Source organism: Coregonus lavaretus (assembly GCF_964263955.1).
Source record: "Coregonus lavaretus genome assembly, chromosome: 13".
Taxonomy (NCBI): Eukaryota; Metazoa; Chordata; class Actinopteri; order Salmoniformes; family Salmonidae; genus Coregonus; species Coregonus lavaretus.
Genome location: NC_140000.1, coordinates 12,532,850 through 12,550,259, shown reverse-complemented (window position 1 = coordinate 12,550,259; position 17,410 = coordinate 12,532,850). Strand labels below are relative to the sequence as shown.

General features: G+C 41.5%; 2 protein-coding genes across 3 annotated transcripts in view; one reads left to right on the top strand and one right to left on the bottom strand.

Annotated features, from left to right (window-relative positions):
- LOC311139364 (sperm acrosome membrane-associated protein 6-like) overlaps positions 1 to 17,410 on the top strand; it is a gene marked incomplete at its 5' end in the record, with an annotated part of 1,014,348 nt that overhangs the window by 599,564 nt on the left and 397,374 nt on the right. The gene's annotated exons all lie outside the window — the stretch shown is intronic.
- The window catches only part of LOC311140203 (rho guanine nucleotide exchange factor 1-like), a 49,423-nt gene continuing 32,046 nt past the window's right edge, over positions 34 to 17,410 (bottom strand). For both annotated transcript variants that reach the window (XM_084175154.1, XM_084175155.1), the window contains 8 exons: positions 8,666 to 8,833; positions 8,072 to 8,159; positions 7,640 to 7,753; positions 7,280 to 7,341; positions 6,981 to 7,127; positions 6,646 to 6,881; positions 4,520 to 4,623; positions 34 to 4,066 (listed from right to left, as the gene is read on the bottom strand). In XM_084175154.1, the coding sequence (XP_084031280.1) occupies positions 4,552 to 4,623; positions 6,646 to 6,881; positions 6,981 to 7,127; positions 7,280 to 7,341; positions 7,640 to 7,753; positions 8,072 to 8,159; positions 8,666 to 8,833 (887 nt within the window). In that variant the 3' untranslated portion in view covers positions 34 to 4,066; positions 4,520 to 4,551. The remainder of the gene's footprint in view (positions 4,067 to 4,519; positions 4,624 to 6,645; positions 6,882 to 6,980; positions 7,128 to 7,279; positions 7,342 to 7,639; positions 7,754 to 8,071; positions 8,160 to 8,665; positions 8,834 to 17,410) is intronic.

Genomic DNA, 17,410 nt, shown 5'->3' with positions numbered 1-17,410 from the left:
TCTAGAACTAAAAACAGTAAAAGACAGAAAAAGTGTGTTTTTCTTCCCCATTTATTAAAAAAAAACTGAAAATTACAATAAAAAAAAACGTACCTAATTTCTTCTGAAGTATACAATTAAAGACTCTTACTCAATGAAATCAATGCCAAAATACACAGTATAGATCTTGCATATTCATTGTTTTATAGATAAGACATATGGCGGATGCCTGTGTGACAGACCAGACCCTATTCTATACAAAGCGCTGGCTAGCTGGAGCAAACATGGTGCTGGTCAAACCCTGTAGTCGCTGAGGTGAACACACACACAATACACTTTGTAACATACATACCCCTGAGATAGCATAGTTACAGGGGACACTGCAGGACAAATACAGCCACCCTACAGTCAATCCCCCACAAACCACCTATCTGAAACCTGGGATTACCTAGAATTAAGGCCAGGGGGGTTTCCTGACCATGTGACCTGACTAGGAAAACCTCCTGGCCCAACCTTGAATGCATGTTGCTTTAGAGCTTGCAAGAAAGGCATTTCACTGTAATTGTGCATGTGACATTAAAACTTGAAACTGGAGACTTGATGTTGGTCACCCAACTCTTTCTATGTTAATTTCATGGTACTTAACAGCCAAACATCTCCCCAACCAACAGTGTTTGTTTACTAGAGAGCCCTTTGGGAAAAAAACAAGCTTGATCGTCAGAACAAGGCACCCTTCTCTATAAAATTAACATTATATTATATAACATACATTTTATACAAATAAAGTAGACCATTATGCATTTGTAAATAGGATACATGAGGGGAAGCAAAGGGAAGAGAGAGAGAGAGAGAGAGAGAGTGGAGAGACTTGGTAAGCACACGTTTGCCAAGTAGTCTTGAGACTACAGTGACGGTGGAGGTATTAACCTAAGCTGGTATAACAGGATTTAACCTGCTCATTACTGTGGTTCAATGGTGAAAAAGCCCTAGTTAGAGATAATCTGTTTAACCTGATCTTGTTGCCATCCAGTATTGTATAATACAAGTGAGCTGTCGCACATTTGGCATCTCTGAGCAAACAAAAGCTATGCAAGTCTCTTCCTCTTTCTCCCATTGTTGCCAAATGTATAGTACATAATTACATACGTTCCTTTCAACAAAACATCACACAAAAAAAAACTCCCGACCCGTTTAAGCAAATGAAATAAAATACACAGCAACGTACAGTGAAATTGTGCGATAAGAAAAGGTGATGAGAGTAGTAAGGAAGTAAGGACTACATTTCTACCACTTCTAGAAGGAAGACAGGATGAAGGAGAGATGGAGACTATTATTGTGGACTTGGTGATGGAGAGGGGAAGACGAGAAAAGAAAGGAGTGGGGGGTGAAAGAAAAAAGACAATGACGTTTCAACACAACTCGTAACCTCGCCCTCTGCTTCTTTGAGTAACTATCAATAACAACATTTGCATAATTACATATTTGGGGGAGGGGGTAAGGGAGCGGTTGCTATGGCCACAACGAGAATGCATAATTCAAAAGTGATCGTGAAAGATAACTGTCATTACAGCACTGGTGAGAGTGACGACTAGTCGTGTCTGCAATTCCTGAATCCAAACTCCACTGACCCATTTCTCTTCATTACCGAAGTGGTCTATAGAAACAGTAGCTCAGTATCCTTCTGTATCTTACTGTACTGTCATCCCATGCTGTCCCTAAATGTGTTCCAGTCAATATGAAAGTGATGCTAGGTGAGTCATGTCTATAACAACACAGTGCAGCCCTGCTCACACATGGTAATGAATAGAGGATTTGAATGTCAGTGTGATTGTGAAGTGTCCAGTTAAGTCTTGTTCATTAGTCTGGGGCAGCAGCATGGATGGATGTATCACAGCACAGTCTTCATACAAGTTTAGATATCATTATCTCCCTCTACTGTCTAAGTTCCTACCCACTGTGTTGTTTTCTCTCTCTATATGTGACGCTGGAGTTTGGATGGAGGAGAAGCAGAGAGCCAAGGCTACTTACTGTAGGCATCAGACACATAGGCATCACTCTCCAATCAGCATAAAGTGACTTTCTCCTATACTAATAAGCAGTGGGATAATATGAACAGCTCATATGAGGATCTACAGGTACATGGCTCTCTCTTTGGTCCTGTTTCCCACAGTTCAATGCCACTACTCTAAAAACGAAATCATCAAAATAATAACAATAATTACAATCAACTCCTGAAGACAAATACACACAAAAATGGTATTGCTACCATTGACGACTATAACCTTTGTATCGGACTAAAAACGTATCCAACAGCATATAATACAATATGTCTCCCTCTGTCTCCCTCCTTTCTTTAGCGAGAAGCTACTAGCCCTATAGTCAGGAAGACATCACACACGTGATGACCGTTCTCCTGTGTGACCATTGTTACTGCACTGGGCTCCCACGCAATGCAAGTATCAGTGTGTGTGTGTGTGGGTCTGACTGACTGTGTCTATAACAGATTCTACATTACACTGAACTTCAAGTCTTCTCATCTCTACATCTCCTTCCATCACCATCTAATACGCTGCTAATCAAGTTGGTCTTCGAAGCAAAAGCCCTTCTGCCTCCCCTTCTCTCCTCCCTTACTCCTCTCTTCCTTGCTGTCTCCCTCCATCTCTAATCTACATCCTACTTCAGTCTTAAAAACGGTCCTCCGCTCTCCCTCTCTCCTTCCATCCATCCCTCTATCGCCCGGCCCAGCACAGTAGCAGGGTCCAATGGAGAGGCAGCTCAAGTCAAAAGCAGTACATACAGTCTATATCCCTAACAACATGATCAGTTCCAGTGCTACTAGATTAATGTTTGGACCATAATTAAAGTTCTTACGGAACTTAATTACAGTAACTCCAGAAGAAGGACATTTTGCTTCCACAACACTGTAACACACACACACACACACACACACACACACACACACACACAGACACACAGGTCTTCTCAACAATTGGGGTTGGCTATGATACACATGGCACAACATTGGTTCATTCAATTCATTCATGGTTTAGTTTTTCAATTTATAAAAACAAAGGTCCTTTGTAGCTCAGTCGGTAGAGCATGGTGCTTGTAGCACCAGGGTAATGGGTTCGATTCCCGGGACCACCCCATAAGTAAAATGTATGCACGCATGACTAAGTCGCTTTGGATAAAAGCATCTGCTAAATGGCATAAATTATTTATTATAATAATAGTAATAAATATTAGGAAAATCAATGTTGGGAATTCAGTATGGGTGGTCACTTGAATTGGATTATACTAACTTAAAAGTGCATCTCTGCTGTACTTTGGCATGTACTGGATATAGGGGCCCACTAAATGTGCAGTAGCATGTCTAGGTTTGGAAAGTTCCGGGAAACTTTCCCAAAAATCCCAGCTTTTCCAGAAATCCCCGGTTGAAGGATTTCCAGAATTCCTCCTTATTCCAGGAATCTTCCAACCAGGATTTTGGGAAAACCTGTGAATTTTGGAAAAGTTACCAGAATTTCACAACCCTGCGCATGTTCCTATGTCTGGTTCTACAGCTCTACATCGCCCTCTATAGGGCTGACACTAGTATCTCTCTCTACATGCATACATGGGGGTTTATCATACAGTCCAAACCCCTACAGTTGGCAATGATATAAATATATATATTGAACATACACTGGGGGAAGTATCTGTTGTGTGTGTATGTGTGTTGCAGCAGCTCACAATCAATAAGCCTAGGCAGCATCTCTCTCACAGCAAACTACTGCTCTAATCTTTGGCACCTGTTTGCAAAACTCCCCTCTCTCACACGCTCACTCACTTACACACACTAGTATATTCACAAACACGCACACACACACACACATCTCCCACATTGCATTACTCAACTACTTTGCGCAAAGCCCTCCTCCTACGCCTTGCAAGGGCCTCGCGGTTGTCTGCGACCCCCTGTAAATCTTTAACAAGGGCTCAGGCATGGCAGTGGAGCACAGAGAGTGTTTAGTAAATAGGAAATTCCAAGACGCATTCATCAATCCTCCAAGCAACTCTAGCACTCCAATCCAGCACTTACAGTGATCTGAGGAAGAGCAAGAGATGACAAAGGGTAAAGAAAAGAGTTGGTGAGATTAGAGAAGACAACATATCCTGGACCCAATTCTAGTATTAATACCCATGGCATTGCAAAGCATGAGGTAGAAGTTGACCTTAACCACAGACCTAAAGTCAGATTACTCTAACCCCAACCCTTATCTTAACTAGAGGGATAATAAAAGATCTGACCCTGTATCAGTGGTAAATGGCAACTCCTCCCACTTGATATCAGTATAAAGCAGGGTTCTTCAATTCCGGTCCTGGAGGGCCGAAACACTTCTGTTTTCTATTTCTACCTGGTAGTTAATTGCACTCACCTGGTGTCCCAGGTCTGAATTAGCCCCTGATTAGAAGGAGAGGATGAAAAACAGAGGTGTTTCGGCCCTCCAGGACTGGAATTGAAGAACCCTGGTATAAAGGGTTGTATATGAAGGTTCACCTGGTGTCACGAAGGTGGCGCTGTGTATCTCACTAGAAGTTGCCCCCCTCCAGGGAGAACTTAGACAGGACCTGCTGCAGCCGGTGGTGCGCTTCCTCAACACTCTGTTGGAGCAAGATCAATACACAGTTAAATGCTGAATCGCACACACACACACACACACACACACACACACACCACCCCTCCGTCTCTGCCATCCCTTCCTTTCATAATCTTCTTTCCCTTTTGGTCGGTGCTCTTGTGACATCACATAGTTAGCTGTAGACATAAAGGCCATTGTCCCAGAACTTCAATTTCACATAGCAATTTCAGTGACAATAGCAGCAGAGCAGCACAAGCCCTGGTGAAGTGATTTTCTCTACAGTGACGGAAAAAAGTATTTGATCCCCTGCTGATTTTGTACGTTTGCCCACTGACAAAGAAATGATCAGTCTATCATTTTAATGGTAGGTTTATTTGAACAGTGAGAGACAGAATAACAACAAAAAAATCCAGAAAAATGCATGTCAAAAATGTTATAAATTGATTTGCATTTTAATGAGGGAAATAAGTATTTGACCCCCTCTCAATCAGAAAGATTTCTGGCTCCCAGGTGTCTTTTATACAGGTAACGAGCTGAGATTAGGAGCACACTCTTAAAGGGAGTGCTCCTAATCTCAGCTTGTTACCTGTATAAAAGACACCTGTCCACAGAAGCAATCAATCAGATTCCAAACTCTCCACCATGGCCAAGACCAAAGAGCTCTCCAAGGATGTCAGGGACAAGATTGTAGACCTACACAAGGCTGGAATGGAATACAAGACCATCGCCAAGCAGCTTGGTGAGAAGGTGACAACAGATGGTGTGATTATTCGCAAATGGAAGAAACACAAAATAACTGTCAATCTCCCTCGGCCTGGGGCTCCATACAATGATCATGAGAACGGTGAGGAATCAGCCCAGAACTACACGGGAGGATCTTGTCAATGATCTCAAGGCAGCTGGGACCATAGTTACCAAGAAAACAATTGGTAACACACTACGCCGTGAAGGACTGAAATCCTGCAGCTCCCGCAAGGTCCCCCTGCTCGAGAAAGCACATATACAGGGCCGTCTGAAGTTTGCCAATGAACATCTGAATGATTCAGAGGAGAACTGGGTGAAAGTGTTGTGGTCAGATGAGACCAAAATCGAGCTCTTTGGCTTCAACTCAACTCGCCGTGTTTGGAGGAGGAGGAATGCTGCCTATGACCCCAAGAACACCATCCCCACCGTCAAACATGGAGGTGGAAACATTATGCTTTGAGGGTGTTTTTCTGCTAAGGGGACAGGACAACTTCACTGCATCAAAGGGACGATGGACGGGGCCATGTACCGTCAAATCTTGGGTGAGAACCTCCTTCCCCCAAGCCAGGGCATTGAAAATGGGTCGTGGATGGGTATTCCAGCATGACAATGACCCAAAACACACGGCCAAGGCAACAAAGGAGTGGCTCAAGAAGAAGCACATTAAGGTCCTGGAGTGGCCTAGCCAGTCTCCAGACCTTAATCCCATAGAAAATTTGTGGAGGGAGCTGAAGGTTCAAGTTGCCAAACGTCAGCCTCGAAACCTTAATGACTTGGAGAAGATCTGCAAAGAGGAGTGGAACAAAATCCCTCCTGAGATGTGTGCAAACCAGGTGGCCAACTACAAGAAACGTCTGACCTCTGTGATTGCCAACAAGGGTTTTGCCACCAAGTACTAAGTCATGTTTTGCAGAGGGGTCAAATACTTATTTCCCTTATTAAAATGCAAATCAATTAAACATTTTTGACATGTGTTTTTCTGGATTTTTTTGTTGTTATTCTGTCTCACTGTCCAAATAAACCTACCATTAAAATTATAGACTGATCATGTCTTTGTCAGTGGGCAAACGTACAAAGTCAGCAGGGGATCAAATACTTTCCCTCACTGTATCTTTCTCTTCTGTGCTGCTGTTAGTCCCCATCTGTCCTCCTTGGCTCCCTCCTTTTTTGCTTCAGTCATCCTTTGCAACCCCATTACTCAATCCTCTCCCACTCATCTCTCCTTCCTTCCTTCCTTCCTTCCTTCCTTCCTTCCTTCCTTCCTTCCTTCCTTCCTTCCTGTCATCCCTCGTTCTCTCACCTGCAGTCTCTTCAGCTGTACCTCCAGACTCTGCAGTTTCCGGCGCACCTCCTCCATCCTCTCCTGGGACAGAACCAGGGGAGCACTGATCCCCCCTTCCTCTCCTCCTCCTCCTCCTCCCTCCCCTTCCAGTCCTTGGTCCTGGCTCTCTGCCCCCTCCCTTCCATTCTCCTCATCAAGCTGTAAGTCCTCTGATAGGCTGATGCTGCCAACCAATAGTCTCTTGAGGGACATGACTGTGGGAGGAGACAGGAAGAGTTGATGTACGACATGACAGTAAGAGGAACATCAGTGAAAATGGTAACAGCTTGGACAAATCAAATAAACCCACTCACCTTCGTTTAACGCGCCATTGGCCACTTTCACCTGATCGCTGTTGCTGTGGCCAATCAAGTCGAAGCCTTTGTCCAAGAGGTAATCAATCAGCGAATGACGAGAGTCCACAGACTTAATCTCATCAGTCAGGCTGTCCTTATCTCTTTCTATAGACACAGACACAGCAACAGTCTTGGTAGTAATTCAGTAACAATAAAAACTAAATAACTAAACATCACTAATAACACCATTAACAACTACATTGCCAACACCTATAAGCTAAATGGCTTGAAAGAGTTGCTTTGTTGTCTGTTCTCACCAATGCTGTTTTTCAACGAGTCTCCTCCATTTTCTGTGGGGCTGAGAGGGGGTTGAAGAAACCTGAAAGAAAGAGAAAGCGAGAAAGAGGAGAGAAAGAAATGTGATCGGCGGCAGGTAGGCTAGCGGTTAAGAGCGCTGGGCCAGTAACTGACAGGTCGCTGGTTCGAATCCCCAAGCTGACTACGTGAAAAATTTGTCCATGTACCCTTGAGCAAGGCGCTTAACCCTAATTGCTCCTGTAAGTCACTCTGGATAAGAGTGTCTACTAAATGACTAAAATGTCAAATGTGATCAGTGCTCAGAGGAGACATTTGGCTTATAACAGAGCACACGCACACTCAGAGCTGTGTTGACTCACGTGGTGGGGCTGTATGGGTTTCCTCCAGTTAGGATGCTGTTTCCTCTCTTCAGGTCAGGCGGAGGTCCTTTCTTCTTCAGCTCATCTACCGCCGTCTTGATCACATCTGTCCAGCTTCACACAACAAACCCACATCACCACTAGACTTGGTGCTTCGTCTTTACCTTCATATCTTCCATATCTCCTCCTCCCTCCCCCAAAACCTCTCTCCTCTCCCACATTCACTTCTCCCTCTCCCCTCTCTTCTCAATCCCCTTCTCTCCCCTTCCCAAACCCTTCTCTCCTCCTCTCCCACATTCACTTCTCCCTCTCCCCTCCCTTCTCAATCCCCTTCTCTCCCCTTCCCAAACCCTTCTCTCCTCCTCTCCCACATTCACTTCTCCCCCTTCTCTCCCCTTCCCAAACCCTTCTCTCCTCCTCTCCCACACTCACTTCTTCCTCTCCCCGACAGATTGAGCCACCAGTTCGTAGATCTGAGCCCCGCTGTCCCAGGTGAAGATCACGTAGAAGGCCTTACGATCTGACAGACGGAGAGAAAAGAGAGGGAGATTTAGCTGACATATTCCTGCAAGGTGTTTGTGTGTGCGCAGTTTGATGTTGATGATGTTGTGTTTTCTTGTATACCAAATATGGCAGGTATTGTTGTTGTGGGGGGAGGCCGGAGACAGGTGCTCATTTTGGAAGGGTGTTGCTCTTTTGACTCTTACATGGATCAGACCCTGTGCTGTCAAGTTTCTGAAATACCAGCCCCTTGAGTCATGCCTGAACAGCGTTGGGCCGTGTACATAGGCTGACAGTGCATGGCCTTCAGACTGCTGCATTGGAAAAAGGCAAAGCAGCTAGCAAGGTACTGCTCTTTGTCGGCGAATCTGGTGTAGCCTAGCTGTATGGAGAAGAAGGTGCTTTGACACTATTTCTGACGCTATGTGTGTCCATGTATATGTGACTTTTGAAATGTTTGAATCCTTCTGGACTGTAATGTGATTTGTGGATTCAAAATAAGTATTTAAAATGTGTGTGTCTCACCTGTGGCCACCTCTCGGAGGAAGGCAGAGTCTAGTTTGATGACAGGGCTGAGCATCTGCTTGCCCTCCTGAACAGCGATGTTACTCTTACTCTGACACTTCAACACCATCTTATCATCCTGCTTCTGTAACAGCACCAACAGGTCCCCCAGCAACACACACTGCACATCTGAGAGGGGGAGAGGAACAGAGAAGGGAGGAGTAGGGAGAGGAGGAGTTGTTGAGAAGGAGAGGAGAGAGGAGGAGAGTGGGGCAGGGAGGAAAGGAGTAAATACTAGAAGAACAACAGTTTGGGTTTGTGCAAAATGAAAATCAGACAGACTGAATTGGTAGATAAATAAACAAATGTTTTTTTTTTTCTTTTTTTTCTGGGGGATGGATCAGCTTAATATTGAAGATAGATTGTAACTTCTATCAATGTAATTGTCTGCATCACTTCCAATCCCCCATGTTTTCTATATATATACTCCCCTTTATTACTTTTCAACCCCGCCATCCTTTCCCTACTTGGAGTAAATTAGTGAACAACAATGCCCAGGCCTCTACTTCCGGCCTATACTTACTATCTACACCTTATGGACACAGTGAATTTTACAATAATTCTATTATATATATATATATATTTTTTTTTTTTTGCTCCTGAACTTCTTCTACTCTCAACCTGTCCGATCATTTTCATGATGTCCATCTGGTTTGCTTCTATATGCCATATCTTTCTAACTGTGCTCTTTCCCAAAAGCTCCCAACATACAACCTATATACAGTGGGGGAAAAAAGTATTTAGTCAGCCAACAATTGTGCAAGTTCTCCCACTTAAAAAGATGAGAGAGGCCTGTAATTTTCATCATAGGTACACGTCAACTATGACAGACAAAATGAGAAAAGAAAATCCAGAAAATCACATTGTAGGATTTTTAATGAATTTATTTGCAAATTATGGTGGAAAAGAAGTATTTGGTCAATAACAAAAGTTTCTCAATACTTTGTTATATACCCATTGTTGGCAATGACACAGGTCAAATGTTTTCTGTAAGTCTTCACAAGGTTTTCACACACTGTTGCTGGTATTTTGGCCCATTCCTCCATGCAGATCTCCTCTAGAGCAGTGATGTTTTGGGGCTGTCGCTGGGCAACACAGACTTTCAACTCCCTCCAAAGATTTTTTATGGGGTTGAGATCTGGAGACTGGCTAGGCCACTCCAGGACCTTGAAATGCTTCTTACGAAGCCACTCCTTCGTTGCCCGGGCGGTGTGTTTGGGATCATTGTCATGCTGAAAGACCCAGCCACGTTTCATCTTCAATGCCCTTGCTGATGGAAGGAGGTTTTCACTCAAAATCTCACGATACATGGCCCCATTCATTCTTTCCTTTACACAGATCAGTCGTCCTGGTCCCTTTGCAGAAAAACAGCCCCAAAGCATGATGTTTCCACCCCCATGCTTCACAGTAGGTATGGTGTTCTTTGGATGCAACTCAGCATTCTTTGTCCTCCAAACACGACGAGTTGAGTTTTTACCAAAAAGTTATATTTTGGTTTCATCTGACCATATGACATTCTCCCAATCCTCTTCTGGATCATCCAAATGCACTCTAGCAAACTTCAGACGGGCCTGGACATGTACTGGCTTAAGCAGGGGGACACGTCTGCACTGCAGGATTTGAGTCCCTGGCGGCGTAGTGTGTTACTGATGGTAGGCTTTGTTACTTTGGTCCCAGCTCTCTGCAGGTCATTCACTAGGCCCCCCCGTGTGGTTCTGGGATTTTTGCTCACCGTTCTTGTGATCATTTTGACCCCACGGGGTGAGATCTTGCGTGGAGCCCCAGATCGAGGGAGATTATCAGTGGTCTTGTATGTCTTCCATTTCCTAATAATTGCTCCCACAGTTGATTTCTTCAAACCAAGCTGCTTATCTATTGCAGATTCAGTCTTCCCAGGCTGGTGCAGGTCTACAATTTTGTTTCTGGTGTCCTTTGACAGCTCTTTGGTCTTGGCCATAGTGGAGTTTGGAGTGTGACTGTTTGAGGTTGTGGACAGGTGTCTTTTATACTGATAACAAGTTCAAACAGGTGCCATTAATACAGGTAACGAGTGGAGGACAGAGGAGCCTCTTAAAGAAGAAGTTACAGGTCTGTGAGAGCCAGAAATCTTGATTGTTTGTAGGTGACCAAATATAAAAAAAATTCTCAATTTGTCTGTCATAGTTGACGTGTACCTATGATTAAAATTACAGGCTCTCTCATCTTTTTAAGTGGGAGAACTTGCACAATTGGTGGCTGACTAAATACTTTTTTTCCCCCACTGTACTTATTATGGACACAGTATGCTTACATTATTAGCTATCTTTGTTATTATTTGTTGTTATTTGTTATTAGTCCCATCCTTCAAATCCATTCAATACCTCCCATCTATCTCTTAACACCATCCATATGGGATTTCTATTTGCCATATATAATTCAACCATACTGTGATGTTTTACAAAAGTTCTGAACCTTTCTATTCTCATTGCTTCTACAGATTGTGAATTTAAAAAAGTATTATTATATTATTGATCGATTGACTATGACTTCTCAGATCACCCAGTAATGCTATCTGCAAGGTTAGCTCCAGGTAAATATTGCAATCCTTTAGCCATTCCTGGACCTGTGTCCAAAAACAAGCTACAAATGGACAGAACCAAAACAAATGATCTAATGATTCTGTCTCTTCACAGCAAAATCTGCAGAGCTGGGAAGATTGTATCCCCCATTTAAATAACATTCTATTGGTAGCAAGAATTTTATATAATAATTTAAATTGAAAGATTCACATTTTTGAATCCGGTGTCGTTTTGCGTGTCAGTTCATAAACACATGGGATCGGTACGTCAAAAATCTCTTCCCAACTATTTTGCAATCTATATGGGATGGCTGTCAATCCTTTGGTCCTTAAGTGAAACTGATATACTTTTTTATTTATCACAGTTTTCCTTAACCAATTATGTTCTTTAATGCAAGGCCGACAGACAAGTTCCTTACTTTCTCCCCTTCCACTTTCCTCTTCCACTTTTGCGGTAAGGCTGCAATTATTTGGTTGTAATTTTGGGTAGAGCAGACATTTCCATATGTTTTTGTTAGCTGCATGTGCGACATAACTCCACCAGTCCTACCGATGATATCATTTACGAAGATTATACCTTTTTTAAACATTCTGTCAAAAAATAAAGGTTTTTTGACAATTAGTATATTTGAATTTAACCACAATATTTGTTGCATTATTTGTTCTGTCGTTTCTGGAGGATTAAATTGAAATTGCAACCAACTTTCTATGGCTTGTTTTAGAAATAGTGATATTTGGGAGATTATTTCCTTTTCAAATAACTGAAAATGAGTTGTTGTAATCTGAATAAAGGGAAAAAGGCCTTTCTTGAACATTGGGTGAGACAATCTTACTAATTTGCTTGAGAACCAGTTCGGATTTAAGTATAACTTTTGTATGACTGAAGCTTTTAGTGATAGGTCTAATGCTTTAATATTTAATCATTTCTGTCCTCCGAATTCATATTCATTATATAAATATGCCCTTTTAATTTTGTCTGGCTTGCCGTTCCAAATAAAATAGAATATTTTTTTCTCATATAATTTGAAAAACTGTTCGCTAGGCGTAGGCAAGACCATAAGCAAATAGGTAAACTGGGATAATACTAAAGAGTTAATCAGGGTGATTTTTCCACAAATTGACAGGTATTTTCCTTTCCATGGTAGTAAGATCTTATCTATTTTTGCTAACTTTCTATTAAAAATGTATTGAAGTGAAATCATTTATTTCCTTTGGGATATGTATTCTGAGTATATCCACATCACCATCAGACCATTTTATTGGTAAACTACATGGTAATGTAAAAATTGTATTTTTTAGTGATCCAATACGTAATATAGTACATTTGTCATAATTTGGTTGTAATCCAGAGAGGTTAGAAAATGTATCTAGATCCTCTATCAGCGTACAATGACACCTTTGTTTTTAAGCCCCGGATTTCTAATCCTCTGATATTATTATTGGATCTGATTTTAATAGCTAACATCTCGATGGCCACAATAAATAGATATGCCGATAGTGGACAACCTTGTTTCACTCCTCTTGACAGTTTAAAACTTTCTGAGAAATAGCCATTATTTACTATTTTACACCTAGGGTTACTATACATGATTTTGACCCATTTTATAAGAGATTCTCCAAAATTGAAATGCTCCAGGCATTTATATATAAACCCCAGTCGTACTTTATCAAATGCCTTTTCGAAGTCTGCTATGAATAGCAGGCCTGGTTTCCCATATTTTCCATAGTGTTCTATTGTTTCCAATACTTGCCTTATATTATCTCCAATGTATCTTCCATGTAAAAAACCTGTCTGATTAGAATGAATAATATCCGACAATACCTTTTTAATTCTATGCGCTATTCATTTTGCTAGAATTTTTGCATCACAACACTGAAGTGTAAGGGGCCTCCAATTTTGTAAATGGACTGGATCTTTATATTTTCCACTTGTATCCTGTTTCAGTAATAATGAGATCAGACCTTCTTCTTGAGTGTCAGATAATCTACCATTTACATAGGAGTGGTTAAAACATGCTAATAACGGTCCTCTTAGTATATCAAAAAAGGTTTGGTATACCTCGACTGGTATGCCATCCAACCCTGGAGTTTTCCCAGACTTAAAGTATTTAATTGCATCCAGAAGTTCCTCCTCTGTAATTTCACCTTCACATTAGTCTTTCTGTATGGCTGTTAATTTGACATTATCAATAGAAAAAAAATATCTACAATTAGCTTCAGTTAGAGGAGATGGAGGCGACTGAAAAGAAAACATATGCTTAAAGTACTTTGTTTCTTCCTTCAAAATATCATTTGGTGAATCATGGGTGACTCCGTCAATTGTAACCAGTTTCATTAAGTTCTTTTTGGTAGCATTCCTATGTTGAAGATTAAAAAATAATTTTGTGCATTTTTCCCCATATTCCATCCAGTTTGCTTTATTTTTATAATATATTACACTTGATCTTTCTTGAATAAGTTTCTCTATTTCTTTTTGTTTTTCCTCTAATTTATTCTGAGCCTCTATGTTACAGTTTTTATTGCCATCTATCTGTTCTGTTAGACTTTCTATTTCCTTTCTTAGTATAAACTCTTTTGACCTAAATTGCTTTTGTTTTTGAGATGAGTACTGAATTGCATGGCCTCTAAAGGCACATTTAAAGGTGTCCCATACAATAAGGGGATTTGCTGTACCTATGTTATGTTGGAAAAAGTCAGTTATAAATTACTTTGTTCTAATTATAAATAAATTATCATCCAATAGGCTTTGATTAAATTTCCAATATCCTCGCCCACGTGGAAATTCAGTAAGAGTAATGTATATGCCTATTATATGATGGTCCGACCGCATTCTGTCCCCTATCAACACTTTTTTTTTAACTTTTGGTGCCAACGAGTATGAGATAAGAAAGAAATCAAGACGACTAGCTTGATTCAGTCTCCGCCATGTATATCTCACTAGATCAGTATATTTAAGCCTCCATATATCTACTAGTTCTAATGTATCCATGACATTCACAATTTCCTTAAGAGCATGTGGGTGATTGATTGTGGTGTGATTTCCTTTACGGTCCATTGAGCTATTTAAAACAGTATTATAATCCCCCACCATAATAATATTGTCTTGAATTGCTTGCAGGGTTGATAATTTATTATATATATTGTCAAAGAATTGTGGATCATCATTATTTGGTCCATAAAGGTTAATGAGCCATATCTGTTTATGGTCCAATAACATATTTAAAATAATCCATCTACCTTGCGTATCTATTTGGACAATTTGCACATTCGGATCGAAATTACTATTAATTAATATCATCACCCCTTTTGAATTTCTTTGCCCATGGGAGAAGTATATCCCCCCCCCCCATTCTTTTTTCCACGCAACTTCATCTCGAATTGTTGAATGAGTTTCCTGTATACAATAGATATTATATTCCTTCTCTTTGAGCCATGTAAATCTTGTTATTATTTTGTTATTATCAGCTAAGCCATTACAATTATAACTGGCTATACTTATTTCACCATACACCATAATGAGATACAAGTTTCAAGTCTATTTATCATTAAATATGTTTGTAAATTTACCAATATAAAATACCGTAATGATTGAGTGTCCATATTGCTGTACCGTGATATTTGCATTGCTACGGAGTAACCCTTCAATTGTTCTCCACTAATTCCCCCGCTAAAGCCCCTCCCCATCCCAAGTTGAGCCGTCATCCCAGTGATCAGCATCCCACCCACGTCCCTCCGGATCCCTAAGGCCCCGAGAGGCCAGGACCCATCCATCGAAAACAGCACACAGTGCCACCCACAAAACTGAAGCAGATTAACCGCCAAAAGCATTTCCCCGAGCCAACTAGGTGAAAAATCTGTCGATGTGCCCTTGAGCAAGGCACTTAACCCTAATTGCTCCTGTAAGTCACTCTGGATAAGAGCGTCTGCTAAATGACTTAAATGTAAATGATTTCCAATGCTGTCACCTCATATATATATATATACACAGTGAGGGAAAAAAGTATTTGATCCCCTGCTGATTTTGTACGTTTGCCCACTGATAAAGAAATGATCAGTCTATAATTTTAATGGTAGGTTTATTTGAACAGTGAGAGACAGAATAACAACAAAAAAATCCAGAAAAACAAATGTCAAAAATGTTATAAATTGATTTGCATTTTAATGAGGGAAATAAGTATTTGACCCCTCTGCAAAACATGACAGTATTTGGTGGCAAAACCCTTGTTGGCAATCACAGAGGTCAGACGTTTCTTGTAGTTGGCCACCAGGTTTGCACACATCTCAGGAGGGATTTTGTCCCACTCCTCTTTGCAGATCTTCTCCAAGTCATTAAGGTTTCGAGGCTGACGTTTGGCAACTCGAACCTTCAGCTCCCTCCACAGATTTTCTATTGGATTAAGGTCTGGAGACTGGCTAGGCCACTCCAGGACCTTAATGTGCTTCTTCTTGAGCCACTCCTTTGTTGCCTTGGCCGTGTGTTTTGGGTCATTGTCATGCTGGAATACCCATCCACAATCCATTTTCAATGCCCTGGCTGAGGGAAGGAGGTTCTCACCCAAGATTTGACGGTACATGGCCCCGTCCATCGTCCGTTTGATGCGGTGAAGTTGTCCTGTCCCCTTAGCAGAAAAACACTCCCAAAGCATAATGTTTCCACCTCCATGTTTGACGGTGGGATGGTGTTCTTGGGGTCATAGGCAGCATTCCTCCTCCTCCAAACACAGCAAGTTGAGTTGATGCCAAAGAGCTCGATTTTGGTCTCATCTGACCACAACACTTTCACCCAGTTCTCCTCTGAATCATTCAGATGTTCATTGGCAAACTTCAGACGGGCCTGTATATGTGCTTTCTTGAGCAGGGGGACCTTGCGGGCACTGCAGGATTTCAGTCCTTCACGGCGTAGTGTGTTACCAATTGTTTTCTTGGTGACTATGGTCCCAGCTGCCTTGAGATCATTGACAAGATCCTCCCGTGTAGTTCTGGGCTGATTCCTCACCGTTCTCATGACCATTGCAACTCCACGAGGTGAGATCTTGCATGGAGCCCCAGGCCGGGGGAGATTGACAGTTATTTTGTGTTTCTTCCATTTGCGAATAATCGCACCAACTGTTCTAACTGTAAGTCGCTCTGGATAAGAGCGTCTGCTAAATGATGTAAATGAAATGAAATGAAATTGTCACCTTCTCACCAAGCTGCTTGGCGATGGTCTTGTAGCCCATTCCAGCCTTGTGTAGGTCTACAATCTTGTCCCTGACATCCTTGGAGAGCTCTTTGGTCTTGGCCATGGTGTAGAGTTTGGAATCTGATTGATTGATTGCTTCTGTGGACAGGTGTATTTTTTTACAGGTAACAAGCTGAGATTAGGAGTGCTCCTAATCTCAGCTCGTTACCTATATAAAAGACACCTGGGAGCCAGAAATGTTTCTGATTGAGAGGGGGTCAAATACTTATTTCCCTCATTAAAATGCAAATCAATTGATAACATTTTTTACATGCGTTTTTCTGGATTTATTTGTTGTTATTCTGTCTCTCACTGTTCAAATAAACCTACCATTAAAATATTTACTTTACTATTTAAACTATTTTAAAAAAATTATGCATGTCCTATTTTCCATCATTATCAATTAATATGCGTAATAATGTCGGCAGTTCATGCGTAGGATTTTAACATATAACCCGGATTGCCATTGTATTACATTTAATTCATTGACAAGCAATTATTATCCTAGCAAATAATTCCTGTGGTCCATCCCATACCCCCCCCCTCCCCCCCAACATCCCCACCCCCCCACAACAGATGCCGGACAAACACACCCCCCTCCTCCACAATCCACCATAAAATCAGATACTCAACGGCTGTTATATCCCAGAGCCCAACTCAAGAAATAACCTGATTTACGAGTGCACATACAGTTAAAGCTGATTGAGAAAGCATGCAGATTGAGCAGAAATTGACAACAATGTGAGATTTGATTAATCTACTTAATCTATGTCAAGTCCTAGGTGATGGAGATCAGATCCACCCTCTTCACCTGAGACACAAACACTCTGATCCCCTGTTGTAACCATTTTCCCAAGCATCTCCGTGCGGTCAGACCATTGATTATTTTGTGCCACCTGGGCCACAATGATAAACCCCCTCTCTGATT